Source organism: Egretta garzetta, unplaced genomic scaffold, assembly GCF_000687185.1.
Source record: "Egretta garzetta isolate BGI_Z169 unplaced genomic scaffold, ASM68718v1 scaffold202, whole genome shotgun sequence".
Classification (NCBI taxonomy): Eukaryota; Metazoa; Chordata; class Aves; order Pelecaniformes; family Ardeidae; genus Egretta; species Egretta garzetta.
Window position 1 is genome coordinate 1,496,249 of NW_009258891.1, and position 18,275 is coordinate 1,514,523.

Consider the following 18,275-nt stretch of genomic DNA (forward strand, 5'->3'; position numbering starts at 1 on the left):
CGCCTGGGCCAGCACAGACCCAAGGGGCCAGGAAACCCAGTTCACTGGTCCTGAGGTCAGTCTGGGACAAACTGCACCTTCTCCAGCCTGAAGATCTGCCAGGATAAATATTTCAGGGTACCGGTACCCAGCACCCCAGTTCCTTGGAGGCTGTCAGTCTGCGGCCAGTGACGGTTGGAATCTGGGCCCCGCTCCTTTACATAATGCCACAAGGGTGACTAAGGGACAGCACCGGCATTTGCACCCAGCGTCCCTGTCGCAATGGCTGTGGAAGCCCTGCAGCCCCCGCTGGCGCTGGGCAGGGGAGGACCTACCCCTGCCAAACCTTCCTCCAAGGGACATCTGCTGCCCGTCCCTCTGGACACAGCATCTGCCGATCCCTCCACTGTGGCAATGCTCGGGGTGCTGAGGACCAGCACCCCTACCCTTCCTGACCAAAGTGTGCGTGGCCACCAACAGCTCTTCCCAGCTGGCGTCCCAAGCACAGTCTCCCCACAGCTGCGGGGCCCTGGCTTGCGCTCCTATCTTCTTACAGGCAGGGAAACTGAGGCACGGGGCTGGAGAAGGGCAGGCCCGAGGCTGCGTAAGGTTTGCATCAGTCATGAGGACAAACACAGGCTCATTAATTTGGGTTTGGAAATCACGGGCATGTGATCTTTCTCAGCTGGCAGCTGCACGTACAAACTCAAATTAAACAGCCCTCCCCTGACCCCTAGCGTTCCGCCAGGCTCCAGGCGACTCTAAATGGAAACCCCGGCTCCCCGGGGCGAGATGTTGCTGATGGACGATGGACGTCGCATTGATGCCTGACAGCAAACCACCCTAGAGGAGGCAGCACAGACGCGTCTGGTGCCACCTCCCCAGTGACCGTGGGGACTCAGGGGAATGTGAGGGGGCCCCTGGGTGCTGGAAGTCCCTAAGGATGGGAGAAAAGGTGGCCCTCGTGTTGGGAAACCTCCATAGGCAGGAGGGTGCTGCGGGACAAGCCCAGGAGCAGCCTCACCCCAAGGCTAAGCTCTGTACCACAACCTCACTTGGTGTCTTTGGGAACGAGACCCACCCGTCCCCAACCCAGCACCAGGGAAGCACAGCCCCGTGTGGGGAGCACCCGGAGATATTTGCCTGGAAAATGCTTGCAAGAAGGACACACTGGGAGTGCCCTGGGCTGCCTGCCCCCTTCCCCAGCATCCCACCATCCTGCTGGAGAGCCGGGGGCCGGGATGGGACATGGTGGTGTCATGCTGGGGAGGAGAACATGCTGCCACCCCAGTGGCAGTGCCCATGGGAGAATGCCAGGAGGGGACAGCAGGCACGAGCTGGGAGGTGGGGAGAGCAGCAAGGCGCAGGTGGAGCATGCAGGGACAAGGGAGAGCAGACTCAGGAGACAGAGAGAAGGAGGAGGAGAGGAGGCAGGGATAATAAATAGAAAGTTGTCTATACCTCAGCACCTCCGAGACAGAGGAATCGCTGTCATCAGACCTAGGGGCAGAAAATTAGCAGGATTATGGGAGAGAAAACCCAGACTAGAAGAGGCAGCAGAGGAGTCAGAGATGGAGGAATTGTTATTGCATCCAAGCCAGTGTAGGACAGAGAGGAGGAGGAGGGGAGAGAGGGAGGAAGAGAAGCACACATGGAGAACCAGGAGAGAGGGCAGAGGAGCAGGAGAGCATGTGAGGATCAGACACAGCAAGTCTCCATCAGGGAACGTCGGCGCTGCTAGCAAAGCTCCGAGGGCAGCTGCCCGACCTGCTGCAGGGGAGGCTGGAAGGCTGGAGCAGCATCTGTGGGTTGGTGCCGGTCCTTCGGCTTCCTGGGAGCCCCCATGCCGCCTCACCCCATCCTGCTCCATAGCCTTGTCCAGTGGTCCAAGTCTGGCACCACTGTGTCTCCAAGCAGGGCTTAGCCAGAGGCCAGGCCTGCGAGCTCCAGCAAGCCAGGACAGGGCAAGGGTCCAGCATGGCCCTTGCAGAGCATCTGCTCCCTCATGGAGAGGAGCAGCGAGTGAAAATGGCAGCAGGAGGCTGGCTGGGGCCAACCCAGGTCTTGTGCTCCTACACCCGGCCGTGGGACCTGGTACGTGCTGTTTGCTGTTACGGCATGGGTCCGCATCCCTCAGACCCTCCCGCCCCACCAGGACTTACTTATCCAAGGCAGACCCCTGGCTCTGGTTGCTCGTGAGACGAGAGAAGACATTGCGGTCGTTGCGTGGACGGGTGGGTGGGGATGAGGGAGGTGTGAAGCCAACATCTGGAGGCCTGAGCCAGGAAGGATGAGAGGGACACGTGACTGGGGACCCGCTCACCTGGCAGCTGCCAGGCACACCGGAGCCCGGCAAGAGTTGGCCCAGCCAGCATCCCTCCCCACTTGTATGGGCCACCCAGCCTCTCCCTGCCCATGTCGCCATTTCTCCGGCTCCCAGGCTCACCTGGCAGGTTGCCCACGGTCATAGGATTTCCTCCTTGTCAGAGGTGAAGTGTCTGAGCCACGAGATTGCCTAGGACTAAAGCAAGTGAAACAGCACAGTGGGTGCCTGCCCCCCTGCTGGAATCCCTCTGTGCTGGACACCCACGTCCCTCCCCAGCAGAGCAAATGGAGAATTTGGGCTGCCCTAGAGTCACAACCCCAAGATCAGAGGATGCCTCAAGTCATCCCATGAACACAGGGGTTTTTGGCAACCCAAGAAGCCTCCAAGAAGGCTGATAACCCAGGGCAGTAAGGTGGGGACCCTCGAACACCCCCGCTTCTTTCCCTCCTCCTGGAGTACCCTTCTCTTCATCTGCAGAGGACACCAACACACTCCTAGCCACTCTCCAGGTGCCACTGGAGAAATCCACCGCTGCTTGATGCAGAACTGGGCTCACTCTCACTGCTCTGCAACTGCACATTCAGGGTACAGCTTCCCACCCCCCTGAGCCTCCCTGTGCCCATCACCCCATGCTCACAAGGTGCTTCCTCGCGTGGGCAGGCTGATGGTGCGCGACACCTTCTCCTTGTAATAGGGGTCTCGGATGGAGAAGCTGATCCCATCCTCTTTGATCTCCATGAGGGATGCCAAGGACTTGGTGATGTTCTTGGTGGAGACGTCCAGCGTGGGTCCTAGACACTCAGCCGACACTGCCTTCATCTGCCCTGAGAGCTTGGGCTCTCCCTAGAGCAGGGCAGAGGGCTCAGGCAGAGGCAGCATAGGGGGGGACACACAACAGAAACAGCCAGGGAGCTGTGGGGTGGCCCAGCTCGTGCTCTCTGGCCTCAGGAGGCTGAGCTCCCCCCCCACGGCGCAGCAGGCCCATTGCAGTGCCAGCTCTCCACACGTGAAGCAAACGTGACGGCCTGTGCAGAACAACGGGCGCTGTCCTCCACCTCTACCCCAACGGATGCAGCACTGCACAGGGACCTCCCTGGTACCCACTCACATCCGGAGGGTGGTGGCTAACCCAGTGGATGTTTCCCAAGTCTCCAGTGCTTCAGGGGACCACAGGACCAGGAGGCCCGACTTCCCCCTTGCCTACAGCTGACCCCACCCAGAGACCAAAGCCATGCTGCTTTATGCCAAGCCTGGCTCTTCAAGGCTCAGACTGCAGAGCAGAGGCCTGGAGCATCGCTGAACAACATGCCCCTCCATCCCTCCTCCCACTCCCTGTGACGGGGCCACACAGCGAGACCAGCTAACCTTGAACTTGAAGTCATCCTGGCTTGCTGAGCCCTTCATGGTGAAAGACTGGGAGATGCTGCAAGGAGGAGGGAGAAGAGATGGATCTTTAGTGCCAAACTCCTTTCAGAGAGTGGCTTCCACCAGCCTACCAGACTCCTTGGGTCACCCCCTGCTCCCCAGCACCCTTTCTCCAAGGGATGACCCACTCTTCTCTCCCTGCTGGGGTCTGAGACATCTTCTGCTCCTCTCCTCAAAGGCTGGGCACCACGGGAAAGCTTAGGTGGGGCTTTGTTCATCCATGTCCATCTGTGAGGTCCCATGGGTGGCACCAGACCCCCTATCACAGCCCTGGCATCCCCAGCCACCACCAGCTCAGACGTGGCCAGGCTGGGCACTCACCTCCCATCTGAAGCCAGGCTGAACTCCGAGACCTCCTCGTCTGTGCTGGTGTAGCCGTTCTCTGTGCAGGAGAGAGATGGCCCATCAGTGGCGCAGAGGGGACCACGTCGTGCGAGTCCCGACTGAGCCGCGTGTCGGAGGGGACAGCCCGGGCAGCTGGGGCTGGGGACCTGCTCCTTCTCCCTGTTGTGTGGTGGCTGGAGCACGCGTTCCCACCCAGCATCGCCCTTGGGGCAGCCCTGGGCACGCTGGTCCCAGCCGTGGGCCCTCCAGGTGTTTCCTGGGGGGCCGGCACAGGCAGGCACCTCGCCCCACGGGCAGCACACCTGCCCCGAGGACGCGCCAGCCCTGCGCCCACCTTGCTGGACGTTGTGGATCAGGGCCTGCAGCTCAGGGTGCGACTCAGCCTTCTCCCGCAGGGCGTCCAGGATGGCGTGGTTCTGCGAGGAGCCGGTCACATCTGTCTGCCGCAGGCGCCCCTCCAGCAGGCGGATCTGGGCCTCCTTCTGCGCCACCTGCAGCCCCTGGGGAAGGACAGCCACGCTGGCCTCAGGCGGGCATCTCAGGTCCCCACCCTGGCGCCCTGCTCCCCTCCCCAGCTGCAGGACACCCCGTCACGTAACCAGGTCCCGGCTTGGCCCCGCACCTTGTCGATGGAGGCCTTCAGGAAGTTGTCCAGCAGGAGCCGGGCTTCGGCCAGGGAGCAGGAGCTGATCACCACCGAGGTGTCCGTGGAGTCCAGCTCCTCCTGAAAGCAGAGGGACGGGTGTCAGATGCAGCAGGGGAGCTTCGCTGCTGGGCGTGGGACAGGCGGCAGCCAGCACAGCACCTCCACCCCGCGCCAGCACTGCCCAGTCCTGACACTCGCTCTCCTCAGCCTGCCCGTGTGGCTGCTGGGGAGATCCGGCCACGGAGATGGCCAACGCAACCTGAAAAGCTTCTCTGTTGCTACAGGAATCCTGGTGCCAACACTTAATTAGCCCCTAATCTGCAGACACCAGCCTCACCCGAGTCCACAGCAGACCAGGTCACCAGCCCAAGGCTAGCGTGAATTAACAACAGCCCCTTCTTCCCCGGCAACCTAGGTGACAGCCTAGGGACAAGCCAGGGACAGCACACAGCCGCCACCCCAGGCTGCTGCCAGCAGAGGGGAACCAGGAACAACACAGCGTCTCTGTGCCGTGCCCATTGTCAAAACCAGACACAAAGCCCACAGGGTTTCTGCTGGAAAAAAAGCCAGTCCTCCCCAGGATGTTCCCAGCACAGGAAAATCCCATGGGCACAAGTGACGGCCAGCCCCATGGGCAGGACGGGGGCTGCAGCTTCCCTACATCCCAGGGGCCTAGGGCACCGGCAGCCTGTCCATGGACGTGCAAGGACCTGGCAGCACTCCCCTCCACAATTAACCGCCTCATGAGAAGTGACTGCGTGGGTGCAGCCCCACCAAGAGTGCGACATGGCTCAGAGGACCCCGGGACGCCCGGCTTGGCCGTGCCCAGGGACATCCTCGCCTCCTGGGGATGCTCCGGCTCTCCCCACCAGCTGCACACCTTAGTCTCCTCGATCTGCATGATGGTGGCTTGGCAGTCAGAAATGCTGTCGTTGATGTAGTCGATGTTGGCCCCCAGCACCTCGATCTCCTCGTTCAGCTCCTGCAGCCCCTTCTGCTCCTTGGGGCTCTCTGCCTGCAGTTTTGCTCTCTTACCCAGCAATGCTTCCTGCAGCAGCGCCAGCTCCTCGCGTTTCTGGGGGAAAAGGGAGGGGGAATGGCACTATCGGCACGGCTGTCCCCCTGCCCCACACCCACCACCAAGCCCCCTCTGTCCCCAGTGCCACCATCACCTTGATGAGCCGCTCCATGTCAGCCTCCAGGTTGACGATGGTCATCCTCTGCATGACAATGTCAAAGATGCGCCGCTCCAGTGACTGCCACTTGAGGCGGGCGGCTTTGCTGAAGGTCTGGCTCGCCCCCTTCTTGGGGAACTTCTTCCTACAGCCAGAGGGGAGAAGAGGCACATGGGTGACCGGTCTGGAAAGCTGTGCTTACCCCAAAACGATGCCTGGGCTCTAACTGGCCAGGAGTAGAAGAGGCAGCTGCATCGTTTTTGGATTGCCCGACTTTGCCATCGCCCCTTAGCAAGGAGAGGGACAAGAGCTGAGCCCAGCAGGGTTTGTGCCGTGGCATTTAACGCTCATGGGAGGCCAGCACCGGGCTCAAGCCCAGGTGACCATCAGTCACACGCTGCCAGCACAGCCCGTCACCGGGTCAGTGGTTTAGCGTGGGTCAAATGCGCAATAAGAAGTTGGTGTTCAACCTCCAGCACAAGCCAGAAGCCAGACAGGGGAGTCCTGGGATGCCTCATCACCCGTCCAGGCAGCCCCTGCCCTGACCTGGCGGGCCGAGCCCCGTTCACGGAGGAGGGGGAGTCTCCCAGGAAGTTGTTGATTTTCCTGTTCCACTGGCGCACGATGCTGGAGACTGAGCGAGCACCAGACTCAGGCTCAGAGGAGGTGGTGCTGGCCGAGACCTCCGCGCCCGAGTCCAGCATGGCCGGCTTCTGGCTTGTCCTGCCTGCGACCCGGTCGGACATGGGCTTGGCGAGACGGCGCAGCGCCGAGACCTGCCCAGAGGAGGGGCAGAGGAGAGGGTGTCAGACAGGCGTCCCCAGCCCAACCCCATCACCATCACCCCCAGGTCTCCACAGGACCGAGAGCAGCAGCTCTGGAGACCCGAAGCCCCAGGGCCATTTGTGCTCCATGGGTTTCCCCCTTCTCCCTCGTAGCCCATTCCCTGCTGCTGGGCTCAGCTGCCCCGGGAGATGGGCAATTCCTCTGCTGCTTGTGACCATCTCCCACCTTGTTACCGAGCCACAAAAATCCTCCCAGCCTTTTGGGAAACCCAGTCCCAGAGCTGGCACTGTCAGGAGGACAGGCTGCCTCTGAGCCAAGCGCTGGGGCCAGGACCCCCATGGGGGCTGGGGGCTACGTGGAGGCAACTCCCCTGCCCCTCACCTCCTGGGTTTTTCTCCGCAGCACTATCTCCTGCTGCCGCTTCTGAGACTCCAGAGCCCGGATCTGAAACTGCACAAGAGAGAGAGATGCCTGGGCTCCTGCCCAGCCACCCCAGCGACGGCCCCAGTCCTGGGGCTCCCAGTCCTGGGGCTCCCACTACCAAAGCCTGGAGCAGTTACTTTGGCATGAGCAGTCTCACTTCTGATTTTAACAGCGAGCAGGTTTCCAGCCCTGAAGCTGGCCCTGATGGCACATTGCCCCCCCAAGTATGCCGGGGAGTTGGCAGCATCACCCACAGCCATGCTGGGAGCTGCGGGAGGCCCTGGGGAGCCATCCAGCCAGGCATGTTCGGCTGGGGCTGCACAGCCCCTGGCAAGGCCATGGGTGCAGCAGGGCTCCGAGCTTCCCCCACTGATATTTATGACACCTTGGAGTGTCAGAGCAGGACAAACATCCCCCCCAGCCAGCCCCGTTCTGCCCCCGCGCGGGGCGCCCAGAGGCACGTGGGCAGGCTGGGTGCCCACCTCCTGCCGACGCTGCTCCTTCTTGAGCTGCGCGATCTCCCGATTCCTCTTCGTCTCTGCCAGCCGCCTCCGTTGCTGCTCCTCCCGCATCTGCTTCATCAGCGCAACCTGGAACGGGAAGGTACCGCGTGTTGGCAGGGGCACCCGACTGTCCCAGGGCACCCACCCACCAGACAGACAGACAGACATCCTGCACTGGCCACCGGGAGTGGAAAACATCGCTTCTGAGCAGGGAGTCAGACTGGACCAGGGCTGCCCTCCCTGCCCGGCCATGTCCAGGTACCTTTGCCTTCTTCATCTCGGCCACCTCTGCCTGCAGCTTCCTCAGCTCCCGCTCGTAGCGGGACTGGTTCTTGAGCAAGCGAGCGTGCTCCTTCTGGGCTGCCTGGAGCTTCTGCAGGTCCCGGTTCATCTCCTTCAGCCGCTTCTCGTAGTCTGCTTTGATCTTGTTGGCTTTCTCCTCCGTGTAGCACTCCATGGTGCCTGGGGGAGCGAGGAGAGGGCATGCGATGGCCACGCACCCGGGGCTCCTCCTGCACCTACACACCCTGCCCAGAGGCACCAGTGCTGCTCCCTCCCTCCTCGCTCTGCTCTGGCCCCATCGCAGGCTGGGGTCTCACTGGGGGCACTGGCTGGAGGGGATGGGTTAGGGCTCAGCACGGGGTGGGGACAGCGGGTTACAGCAGAGCTGCTGGGCTAAGAGGAGCCATGTGCGTAGGTGATCCCACCCTGCTGAGCCTAGAGATCAGCTACGCCACTACGTCTTTGGGGTCTTCATGTGCCCCTCAGCACCCCAGTTTCCCCAAACGTTCCCACATCTCATGAAGCGGTGTTCAAGGCTAGAGGAGGCTTTGCCTCGCCAACCTTTCCAGCCACCTCTCCAGCACCACTGGGGTCAGGAGCTCCTCAGCTGACGAGTCCTGCTCCCACGGCAAGACAAGCAGGGTCCTTGGGGTCCCAGGGGCTCAAGCAGATGCAGGGGGATGGCAAAGCTCTACCAGAGCCAGCACTGGTGCGGGGGGGATGCTTTGGCTCCGAGTCTGGGCAGGAGCGGGGACTGGGGCCCAACCCTGCAGGGATGGGATCCCCCAGGCGAGGTGGTTCTTACTGAGATTCTGCAGGACGCGGTCCCGCTCCAGCTGTGTGTCCCGAATCTTGTTCTGCAGCAGGATCAGCTTCTCCTCGTACTGGTGCTTGAGGGTCTGCAGGCGCCGCTGGCTGTTCTCCAGCTCATCAATCAGCTTCTGCTTGATCTCTATCTCGCAAGTCAAATCCGCCAGGTCGGCCTGGAAATTCACGGCTGGAGGCCGGTGAGAGACAGTCAGGCTGGGAGGGATGGGGGAGCGTCGATCCCACGGCCCCACTGAGCCACAGCACAAGGAAAGGGCAGAGAGAGCCCATGGGAACCTGCATCGCTGGGGAGTGGCAGCACCCAAAGAACGCTGGAGAACCCCTGCAGCAACCCTGGGGCTTTTCCAAGCCCCCCAGAGGAGACGTGGCCAGGGCGCCCCAGCAGACCTTCCCTTCCCAGGACCAGAGCTCAGTGCCAGGAGACACAGGCAAACGCACCCCATGCCCCAGGCTGCATGCGTGGCTCTGCTCTTTACCCTTCTCCTCTGCATCCGAGTCTGAGTCCACCAGGCTCTCTTCACTGCCCGAGTCCTCATCTTCATCCTCACGTCCATCCTCCTCCTCACAGCCACTCTCGTCCTGTTCCTCCTCCTCCTAAGAGATGAGTGCCCAAGCTGAGCTGGAAGCAAGGCCTTGCCCTTCTCTCTGCAGCTCTTTCCTCCTCCAAACCTGAGCTCACCCCACGGCGTGGGCTGCAGCCCCCACGGCGGGACTCAGCCTCCCACACAGGATGCCCAGGGGCTGCAGCACCATTTCTGGACCCCCAGCGTACACTGCTGGGAAGAGCAGCTCTGAGCTCCTTCCATCCTTGCATCCATCCCCTCCCAGATGAGCAGCACTGCATCTCCCACCCCTCCTTCACCTATGCTTACTGAAACCAAGCCCAAAAAGACGTGGACTCCTTGCCCCCCAGCAGGGCTGGCGGGGGAGCATCCAGCTGCCCCCTGCTCCAGCATGGAGTCCTCAGCTCCACGACCCCTCCAGCCTGCTTGCAGGGCCAGGCTGGGCTTGGTCCCTCTCCCATGTGGGGCAATGACAACGCTCCACACCCGAACACCCACCTCGGTACGAGCACGGAGCCCGCTCACCTCTTCCACCTCGTTCTCGTCTGTCTCCTCCCCGTTGTCCTGCTGCAGTTTCTGCCGCTTCTTAAATGCTTCCTTCTCCGGGCTGGGAGAGAGCAGAGGGGTGCTGGTGAGTCCCAGCATGGGGGGGCCCGGGCACGAGTCCTGCCAGGCCCCCCCCTTGCCTCCAGGATCCTGTGGTGGGTGAAAAGGGGACCAAGGGCAAGGCAGCGCGGGGAGGGGAACCCAGGCGCCTGGGCTCTGGCTCAGTGCTCTGGCTTTAGCACGGATGGGGGAAGCACGGACAGACAGGGACCAACACGCAGCCTCCCCCTTCCCAACATCACGCGGCAGCTGCCTTCACCTTTTCCTCCGCTGCCTCCTCTCTTTCTTTTTCAGGCGCTCCAGGTCCTGCTTGGCCCGTCGGAGGACATCGGAGGCCTCCGTCTCCACCGGAGCAGCGGGGCTGCACAGCCCAGCCAAGCCAGATGCTGGGGATGAGCCCATGGAGTAGGGGGGCCGGGCAGCAACACGCGAGAGGCTGCGACGCAGAGACTCATTCATGGACTCGCTCTCCAGGAGTTTCGTCCTAGGGAGTGGAGACAGGACGTGATCAAAGAGGGGACATCCCACTGTCCCCAGAGTAGGGGCCCTTGCCTGGTTTTAGGATGGTGTAAGCCAGGGACAGAGTCACCACAAAGCCATTCCCATTCACGTTGGGTTAGAAGGTCAGCATGCTGCAAGAGAGGGTCCCAGGATTGCACAAGGGGTTGGGATGGACCCAGCTTTTGAGGGGCCAGCAGTCCCTGGGAGACACCAGCACGCCCACCATGATCTCCCCCTCCATCGATGACCACATAGAGGATGAAAATGGCCAAAGCACTTCCCAGCACCAAGGCTGGGACTCCCCCAGCCCCCGTGGTCTCAGCTGCTGCTCTCTCAGGGCTTACGACAAACCCCAGTGACGCTGGAGGATGGAGCTGGGAGCTGCTCAGTCCCCACCACAGTGCCCACTGTCCCGGGGACCCCGGTGACACCCCCTCCCGTGCCCAGCTCACCTCAGCTCTTCAATCTCCCGGATGTAGTTCTGGATGAGGGCACCAATGGCTTCGTTACCATCACCTGGAGGAGCAGAGGCATGGGTGGGTCAAGGCAAGACATGGGCTGTGCCACAGCACCCATCCCAGCTACGCTGGCTGGGCTGACCCACCACGCCATGCGCTAGCCCAGCCTCACCTGCCTTGGCCAGCATCAGATTGGCCTCCTGGCTCATGAGGTGGGTGACCCTGCTGTTGATAGCATCGATGGCCTCCTGCATGGCCTTCACCCGCATGCGCAGGGTGCTGTTCTCCTTCTGCAGCATGGCGTTCTCGCGGAAGAGGTCGCTGTAGCCCTCCGAGCCGTCCTCCCCAATGATGCGCTTGCCCTGCGGGGACACAAGGAGAGCCCCTGAATGCAGGGCATGCTGGGCCACGGGGGCCTGACCGCTGCATCCCTCTGGGCAGCCCCAGCCACCAAAGCAGGGGCAGGGACAAAACTAAGGACCAGGAAGGCCTGAGGACAACAGGCAGAGAATTAGAGATGCTTCAAGGCTTCTTCCTGCCTCAGCATCCCGAAGAGACTTGCCCAAGGTCCTGCCTGTGGCAGGGCAGGAGCTGAGCCCCCGTCTCTTAAGTCTCCTTGACCTCTCCTAGCAATTGCCCCTATCAACAGGGCAGAGCATGGTAGGCAGGAGGATCTTTCCTGCTAAAAATGCCCCAATTCACACAGGGGGAGGAGGCTTTCTGCTCCTGCCTCCACCCCACCTCGGCGGGCTCACTCGGCCACTCACCGCCTTGTACTCCATAAGCTCCATCTGCAGGCGGGCGATCTCGGCCCGCAGGGCACTGATCTGCTGACTGGTCTTGTCCTGGTTCACCACCACCTTGTTCTTGATGTTGCGAGCCCGGTTGGCATACTTGAGCGTGTTCAGGGTCTCCATGAAGTCCCGGTCAGATGGGCTCACGCAGGCAATCATGATGGTTTGGCTTGAGAAGGTGAAGGTCAGGGTGAAGGGACAGTTTCCCCCACCCTGTGCCAACTCAGCACCTGGAAACCTGGGACCCAGGACAGGCCACGTGCCCCCGGGCTCTCATCCTGGGCCCTTCTGTGTTTTATAACCAAGGTATAAACTGGGTCCAGTCCCTCCCAGAGCCAGAGCACCAGCGAGACCTCGCGAGCAGCACATCCCAGCACTGAGCAAAGCCAACCTCCCCCAGCCAGCCCCTGCACGCCGGGGGTCTGCAGAAGAACGGGCTCTTTGGAGAACGACCCCCAGAGCAGGCAGGGAATTCGATCCATCCCATGCTGGGCAACACGACCTGCTGAGTCCCAGATCTGCAAGGGCTCCAAAGTGTTTTGCACCAGCTAATTCTGCCAAAGCCGGCTAATTGTGCCCAGGACTCATGCGGAACCAAGGTCTTTACATCTGCAAAGTCATGCACTGCCTGCCAGGAGGCATCCCCTGCCCAGCAGGCAACCCACAAGGCATCCGAGGCCCGAAATAGCTCCTACATGGCTCCACAGACCCTTGGCCCTGTGCATAGGGGTCAGCCACTGCCATCTCCTCCCAGGGCTCAGCCCCAGCCTGGCACCCCCTTACCTGTTGCCCCCGAGGGAATCCTGCAGCAGGCGGGTGAGCTTGGAGTCGCGGTAGGGCACATGCACGACTTTCTTGCTCTGGTCTCCAAGGGCACTGATGACATTCCCCAAGGCCAGCTACCAACACAAAGGAAAGACCCCTCCAAATTCAGCTCCTGCTGAGAACAGAGCTGTCACGTAGCCAGCATGGCAGGCCTGGGGCGCGCACGGCGGGGGCGCCAGGGGTGGAGGCACGGGGCTTCCCTTGCCAGTCTCAGCATTTGGCCGCCATCCCTGGGCTGTGCCTCTCTCCCCACATGCACTGGGGAGCAGCACCGAGCCCTGGCCTTTTTTTAAGCTTAAGTTAGCAAACCTCAACCTTTTGGGGACCTGCACCCTCGTGCCCAGCTGTACCCCTCCCCAGTATCCTGCCCCCCCACAGCAGAGATGTTCCCTCACCGCTGGCATTTTGGATCATTCATATTCCTGCCTCCAGGGCCAGGTAGCACAAACCCCAGCAGAGACAGCAGCAACCCCAAGAGCCCAGAGCAGCTCCGAGCAGGACCCAAAGGTGTCCCAGGCTCCCCCAGGCAGGCCCTGCCTTCCCTCTCGCCGCGCACGCCGGTGCCCAGGGCCATACCAGCCCACAGTTGATGGAAATGCCTTCCTTCGCTCTCTCGCCAGTGGCACCCGTGCGCTTCAGCCTCTCTGAGCCAGCCAGGTCTACGAAGTGAAACTTGGCCGTGAGGGTCTCGTACTCGGTGGTGGGCTGGGCTCCATCCAGGAGGCTGGGCACCTCCCCGTTCACCTGCGGCTGGGCACACATGGAGAGGGTCACCACCATGGACCCGGAGCAGGCAGGAGCTCCCTTGGCCACACTCAGACATCAGCAAAAGCCTGAGCATTCACCCTCCGCATCCAGTCCCTCAGGGATGGGGGAAGAGGATCCCAAGAGCAGCTTGCTCTGGGCCATCCCTTGGGCCAGACCACCCCTGCCTTGGATGGGGCTACTCCAGGGCAGACCTCAGCTCACATTAAACGCCAACGCTGGCTATGACTGGGAAGAAGCAAGAAAAAGCCCTGCCTCTCTCCGCAAGCCTTCAAACCCTCTGCCCTTCCCAAGGGCCCCCAGACATTGCCTGGGCACCAGACCCAGGCAGGGCCCAGCCAGGAGGCAGGCGCGCGTCTCACCAGCTCCGGGCGGGTGCACACTCTCATCTGGCACAGGTGAATGGTGAAGATGGCGTGGGACCGGGAGCTCTGCACATTCATCTGGGTGCTGGCAGTGGTGCGGGAAAGAGCCCCCTGCTTTAGGCACTGGATCAGCTGCAACGACACGGGGCAGGGAAGAAGGAAACCTTGAAGCGCCCTGCTGGGGAGTCAGGAGAGCGCCCTGCTGCAGCCCCGCGGGCACGCCGACCTCTCCCTGCACCACCCTGGGGCTGCCCTGTCCCCTCCCGGGTGAGATCCCCCCCTCCCCTGGCCATCCCCACGTCACACGTCCCTGGCCAGCGGGCACCCCGCTGCCATCCCTCCTCCACGCCTGCCCCACCCCACACCCACCTCGTCCTGCGAGCTGATGAGGCGCGACGTGACCCCTGTGGTATAAATGCTCCCGCTGGCATCCTCATGGATTTTGATGTTGGATTTGCGGTGGCGTGCGTCAGGGTCGCGGGCACTGTCAAACAGGTCCAGGATCTCCTCGTTGTAGAGCTGAGCGGGGTGGAAGCGGGTGCAGGGCAATCAGGAGGCTGCTGGAGCCTGGCACAGCGGGACCGGCGGGGGGGGCATCCCGCTGCTGCAGCCTGGAGAGCCCGGAGGACAGGCGGCACCGCTGGCGTGTGTGTGCATTCACACACGTGGGCACACGCGCGTGCTCAGGCGAGGCTGACCAGGAGAGCTGGTGGGCGTGCGGGGGTGGGAGAGGACGCAGAAGCACATGCGTGCAGAGAGGGGACGACGCACGGACAAGCTCTGCCCTGCACGGATGGGTACCCAGCTGGGACAGGATGCAAAGAAGGCGCGGGGGGGTGTGCACACACGCTCAGGTGGGCACGCTCAGGTGGGCACACACGGGCACGCTCAGGTCTGCCCCGCCGAGCTCTGAGCTGCAGCCTGGGTTGGTTCTGCTACCTGGCTCTCTCCTGACCCTGGCCCCCTCTGTGGGGAACCAGGACACTCCAAGAGCCCTGACCCCAGAGCCTGAGGGGACACCCGGGTGCTTCGCATCCCCCCGGCCTTCCCTGCCCACCCAGGGAGCCCCTGGCCCCAGGAGCCAGCCCAGCCCCTCTCCTACCGCAGCTCCGAGCGGAAAGGGGACAAGGGGGAGCAGACAGAGCTGGACAAGCAGGGAAAACCCTGAGGACCCAGAGCTCGGAGGACACCCCCACCCATATTGAGACCTCTCTCACCCAGGAGGTGAGGGACACTGCTGCCTGTCTGTCACCCTGCCACCACCACTCGATGCCACCCGTCACCCTCTCGCACCCACGTCCCCGAGCAGAGAGCAGGGTCACCCGAGGACTGCAGGCTCCTGGCCAGCAGAGCAGATCAGGCCAATCCGTCCCTGGCCGCCCCAGGTGCAAATGGGGTCCCCAGGCGTTTAAACCCTGCTCTGGCAGCGTGCTCCCAGCAGGAGTCACAGGACAGGGATCAGCCGGGCCAAACCCTGTACCGCCGCCGGGACAGCAGCGGCTGGTGCGGCCACGTGCCCACGCTGGCACTGGGGAGCCATTACCACCACAAACCCCTCCTTGGGTTGCCTGGGTAAGGGTGGCTGCAGGACAGGTCTCAGCACAAGGTTTGATGTCTATGCCTGAGGGGTGGACCAGTGGGCAAAGCCCTTGACAGGCTCCAATGGTCACCGGGCCATCGGGCAATGGGTTTTTACTCTCCCCACACATAACAGGGGCCCCCGGCCCTTGGGCTGCCGTGTCCCACTGGGCACAGCTGGCCTGGGGAGCAGAACCACGAGCAGCTTCGAGACACAGCAGAGGAAGCCGTGTCCCATCCTTCACTGCAGCCAACAGACAAACATATCCGAGGCTGTTTTGAGAGCCAAAACCACCAGGGGTCAGAGGTGGTGAAGAGAGAGAAAGGCTACAGGAACTCCCATGGCAGCTGGTGTGACCAGAGCCACTGCTCTGTCACCCCCCCGGTGCCCCTGGGGTTGTGCTGCACCTCTTGGTCTGCAGAGGCAGCAGAGGCGTCCCCTCCCCAGTGCTCACCCTTCACGTGTCCTAACCCCAGCTCAGACGTCACCCTGCGGCACTGTCAGGTCACCACACACTGAGTGGGGGAAACCGAGGCCAGGGAAGTTGGAGCTGGACAGCAGACGATCCCCCTGAGGGCAGATGTGGGGGACCGAGGGAAGGGGAAGGGTGAGGGGACACGCATTGGGCCAAAGGCCAGTACCCGAGCCTATGGCCAGGGAAGGAAGGACTGCGCCCCAGCCCCAACAGGGTTAGGGGACTCTCCAGGAGGGAAAAAGCCTGACAAGGTTCATGCCCCAAAAGGACATCAGAACAGGCAGGAAATTGCCCCCATTTCCATCCCAGCCCACAGGTTCCCCAGAGCGGAGCCCCACGAGGCCGAGGATGCACAGGAAGGCAGCCAGGAGCTTGGCCGGGCTGAGCGGTGGGGAGGGAAGGACGTGGCCGGACACAGCAGCACCACAGGAGCTAACAAGGGCCCTGCAGATGGAAAGCCAACTGGGAAGGGTTTCTCCAGCAAGCAGGTGAGCCCTCCAGGCTAGGAGGTGACTTTGGGCACTGCTTCCCCTCTCCAGGCCATTGACATCTGGAGGGACCCAGATGTGATGGCCACCAAAGCCACACAGAAGCACGATCACAGCACAGGGTCTCTGCCTCTGCCTGCCTGTCCCCTCCGGGCTGTACCCCAGACCGGGACACCAACCAGATGAAGTGTTCAGGAGCTCAGCTTTGCTCAACACCACCCTACGTTTTCTCACCAGGGCCTTAAACCAGTTCCCATCCTGAACTTCTTTGCACTTTCACCCCAGGACCAGCCCCCAGGGAAACGGCTGCAGACACACAGGGTCCACAGGCTTTCTGGGACAAACTTCTCCAGGGAAAGCAGCAGTGAACAGCAGAGGCTTTTGAAATGGAGAGGCCAAAGCAGAGGCGGGAGAGGATGCAATGAAGCATTCTCAAGGTCAAAGATGCAGCAAAGGACATGGGAAATGACACAGCCCTTCCTCAAATCCCCACAAGAATGGCACTTTTTCCTCTCCTTGTTTCACTGGCAATGCTGGTCCAAGCCCAGGGGAGCGGGGATGCCGCTGCCCTTGATCTCAACCAGGAGTAAGCAAGCCCAGAGCCCCCGAACCTCCAGGAGACCAAGGCATAAGCCCCTTCCCCATGGGGACGGCTCCCTGCAGCCCACAAAGAACCACCCCAGTTTGTGGCCATCACAAGGTCAACACCATTCGGGTGCTTTGAGTCCCCTCTGCCCTGGCACCCCCAGCCACATGCCCGCTGTGGGGTCCAGCTCAGCTGGGGAGCAGCCAGGACACGGAGGGCTCAAGGAGCCCAGGAGATGGGAGCTGAGCAAAGGACAGAGCAGGGCCACAGCGTCACCCAGACCTGCTGTCACCCACCTCCAGGAACTGGGCGCTGACTTTGAACTCGGGTGCTGCCATGCCCTGACTCTGCGCCGCCCGCTTGCGCTCCTCGATGCCGCTGAAGAGGTGGCCGATGGCCCGCGGGATGATGCCCTGCTCATCCTCCGAGATGTTCATGTCGAAGCCAGTGCCCATGGTGTAGGTCTTCCCCGCACCAGTCTGCAAAGAGGCAGCGAGGGTGGAGCTGGCCGGGCGCTCCCAGGCTCAGCTCTGCCTGCTGCGCCCCACACCGCCCCCTGCCACCCCAGGCTCCCCAACCTCACCCAGCCCAGGGACAGCTCTGCCCCCTCCGCACCCGGGAGGTTATACATCCCCACCTTCCCTAATCTCTGCAGGTGCCACCTCAGCTCCCCCAGCACCCAGCACTGCAGGAGAGCCCAATGCCCATGCCAGAGCCCAAGGAGCAGGCAGAGCACCTACCTGGCCATACGCCAGCACGGTGGCATTGTAGCCCTCGAAGCAGCCTTCGATGAGCTTGCCCACGCATGTCGTGTAGATCTGCTCCTGCCATGTGTCCAGGTCAAAGACAAAGTCGTAGGTGAAGGCCTTGTCCTTCCCCAGCAGCACCTGGGGCTCACCGGGCGTCACTGAGGTGCAGATGTGACACCCCTCTATCTTCTCCTTGGACAGCTGGGGCCGGATCCTGCAGGAAGAGAATCAGAACCATCTAGGTTGGCAAAGCCCTTTAAGCTCATCAAGCCCAACCGCTCCCCTACCCCTGCCATCCCACCCCCAAACCCTGGCCCTCAGCACCGCCTCTGCCCGGCTGTTAAATCCCCCCAGGGCTGGGGACTCGACCCCTTCCCTGGGCAGCCCCTTCCAGCCCCTGACAGCCCCAAGGGGAAGGAATTGTTCCCCATGCCCAACCTCACCCTGCCCTGGCACAACTTGAGGCCGGTGCCCCTCGTCCCATCGCCCCTTCCCTGGGAGCAGAGCCTGACCCCCCCGGCTCCCCCCTCCTCTCAGGCAGTTGTAGGGAGCGATGAGGGCTCCCCTCAGCCTCCTCTGCTCCAGGCTGAACCCCCCCAGCTCCCCCAGCCGCTCCCCAGCAGCCTGGGGCTCCAGACCCCTCCCCACATTTGTGGCTCTCCTCTGGATACGCTCCAGCAAGGCAATGTCTTTCCTGTAGTGAGGGGCCCAAAACTGAACCAGTATTCAAGGTGCGGCCTCCCCAGTGCCCAGGACAGGGGCACGGTCCCTGCCCTGCTCCTGCTGGCCACACCACTCCTGAT

At 62.4% G+C, this 18,275-nt stretch overlaps 1 protein-coding gene across 1 annotated transcript in view; it reads right to left on the reverse strand.

Moving 5' to 3' along the window:
* The window catches only part of KIF21B (kinesin family member 21B), a 47,267-nt gene that overhangs the window by 7,864 nt on the left and 21,128 nt on the right, over positions 1 to 18,275 (reverse strand). Inside the window, exons 2-28 of the mRNA XM_035889744.1 lie at positions 17,464 to 17,686; positions 17,020 to 17,202; positions 13,965 to 14,114; positions 13,593 to 13,727; positions 13,042 to 13,215; positions 12,424 to 12,539; positions 11,614 to 11,809; positions 11,019 to 11,208; positions 10,841 to 10,904; positions 10,147 to 10,371; positions 9,807 to 9,888; positions 9,195 to 9,312; positions 8,696 to 8,887; positions 7,871 to 8,070; positions 7,588 to 7,695; positions 7,064 to 7,132; positions 6,443 to 6,672; positions 5,894 to 6,041; positions 5,602 to 5,796; positions 4,698 to 4,799; positions 4,410 to 4,575; positions 4,052 to 4,112; positions 3,671 to 3,728; positions 2,943 to 3,148; positions 2,426 to 2,500; positions 2,142 to 2,255; positions 1,441 to 1,479 (exon numbers count right to left, since the gene is read on the reverse strand). Of these exons, the coding sequence (XP_035745637.1) occupies positions 1,441 to 1,479; positions 2,142 to 2,255; positions 2,426 to 2,500; positions 2,943 to 3,148; positions 3,671 to 3,728; positions 4,052 to 4,112; positions 4,410 to 4,575; positions 4,698 to 4,799; positions 5,602 to 5,796; positions 5,894 to 6,041; positions 6,443 to 6,672; positions 7,064 to 7,132; positions 7,588 to 7,695; positions 7,871 to 8,070; positions 8,696 to 8,887; positions 9,195 to 9,312; positions 9,807 to 9,888; positions 10,147 to 10,371; positions 10,841 to 10,904; positions 11,019 to 11,208; positions 11,614 to 11,809; positions 12,424 to 12,539; positions 13,042 to 13,215; positions 13,593 to 13,727; positions 13,965 to 14,114; positions 17,020 to 17,202; positions 17,464 to 17,686 (3,819 nt within the window). The remainder of the gene's footprint in view (positions 1 to 1,440; positions 1,480 to 2,141; positions 2,256 to 2,425; positions 2,501 to 2,942; positions 3,149 to 3,670; positions 3,729 to 4,051; positions 4,113 to 4,409; positions 4,576 to 4,697; positions 4,800 to 5,601; positions 5,797 to 5,893; positions 6,042 to 6,442; positions 6,673 to 7,063; positions 7,133 to 7,587; positions 7,696 to 7,870; positions 8,071 to 8,695; positions 8,888 to 9,194; positions 9,313 to 9,806; positions 9,889 to 10,146; positions 10,372 to 10,840; positions 10,905 to 11,018; positions 11,209 to 11,613; positions 11,810 to 12,423; positions 12,540 to 13,041; positions 13,216 to 13,592; positions 13,728 to 13,964; positions 14,115 to 17,019; positions 17,203 to 17,463; positions 17,687 to 18,275) is intronic.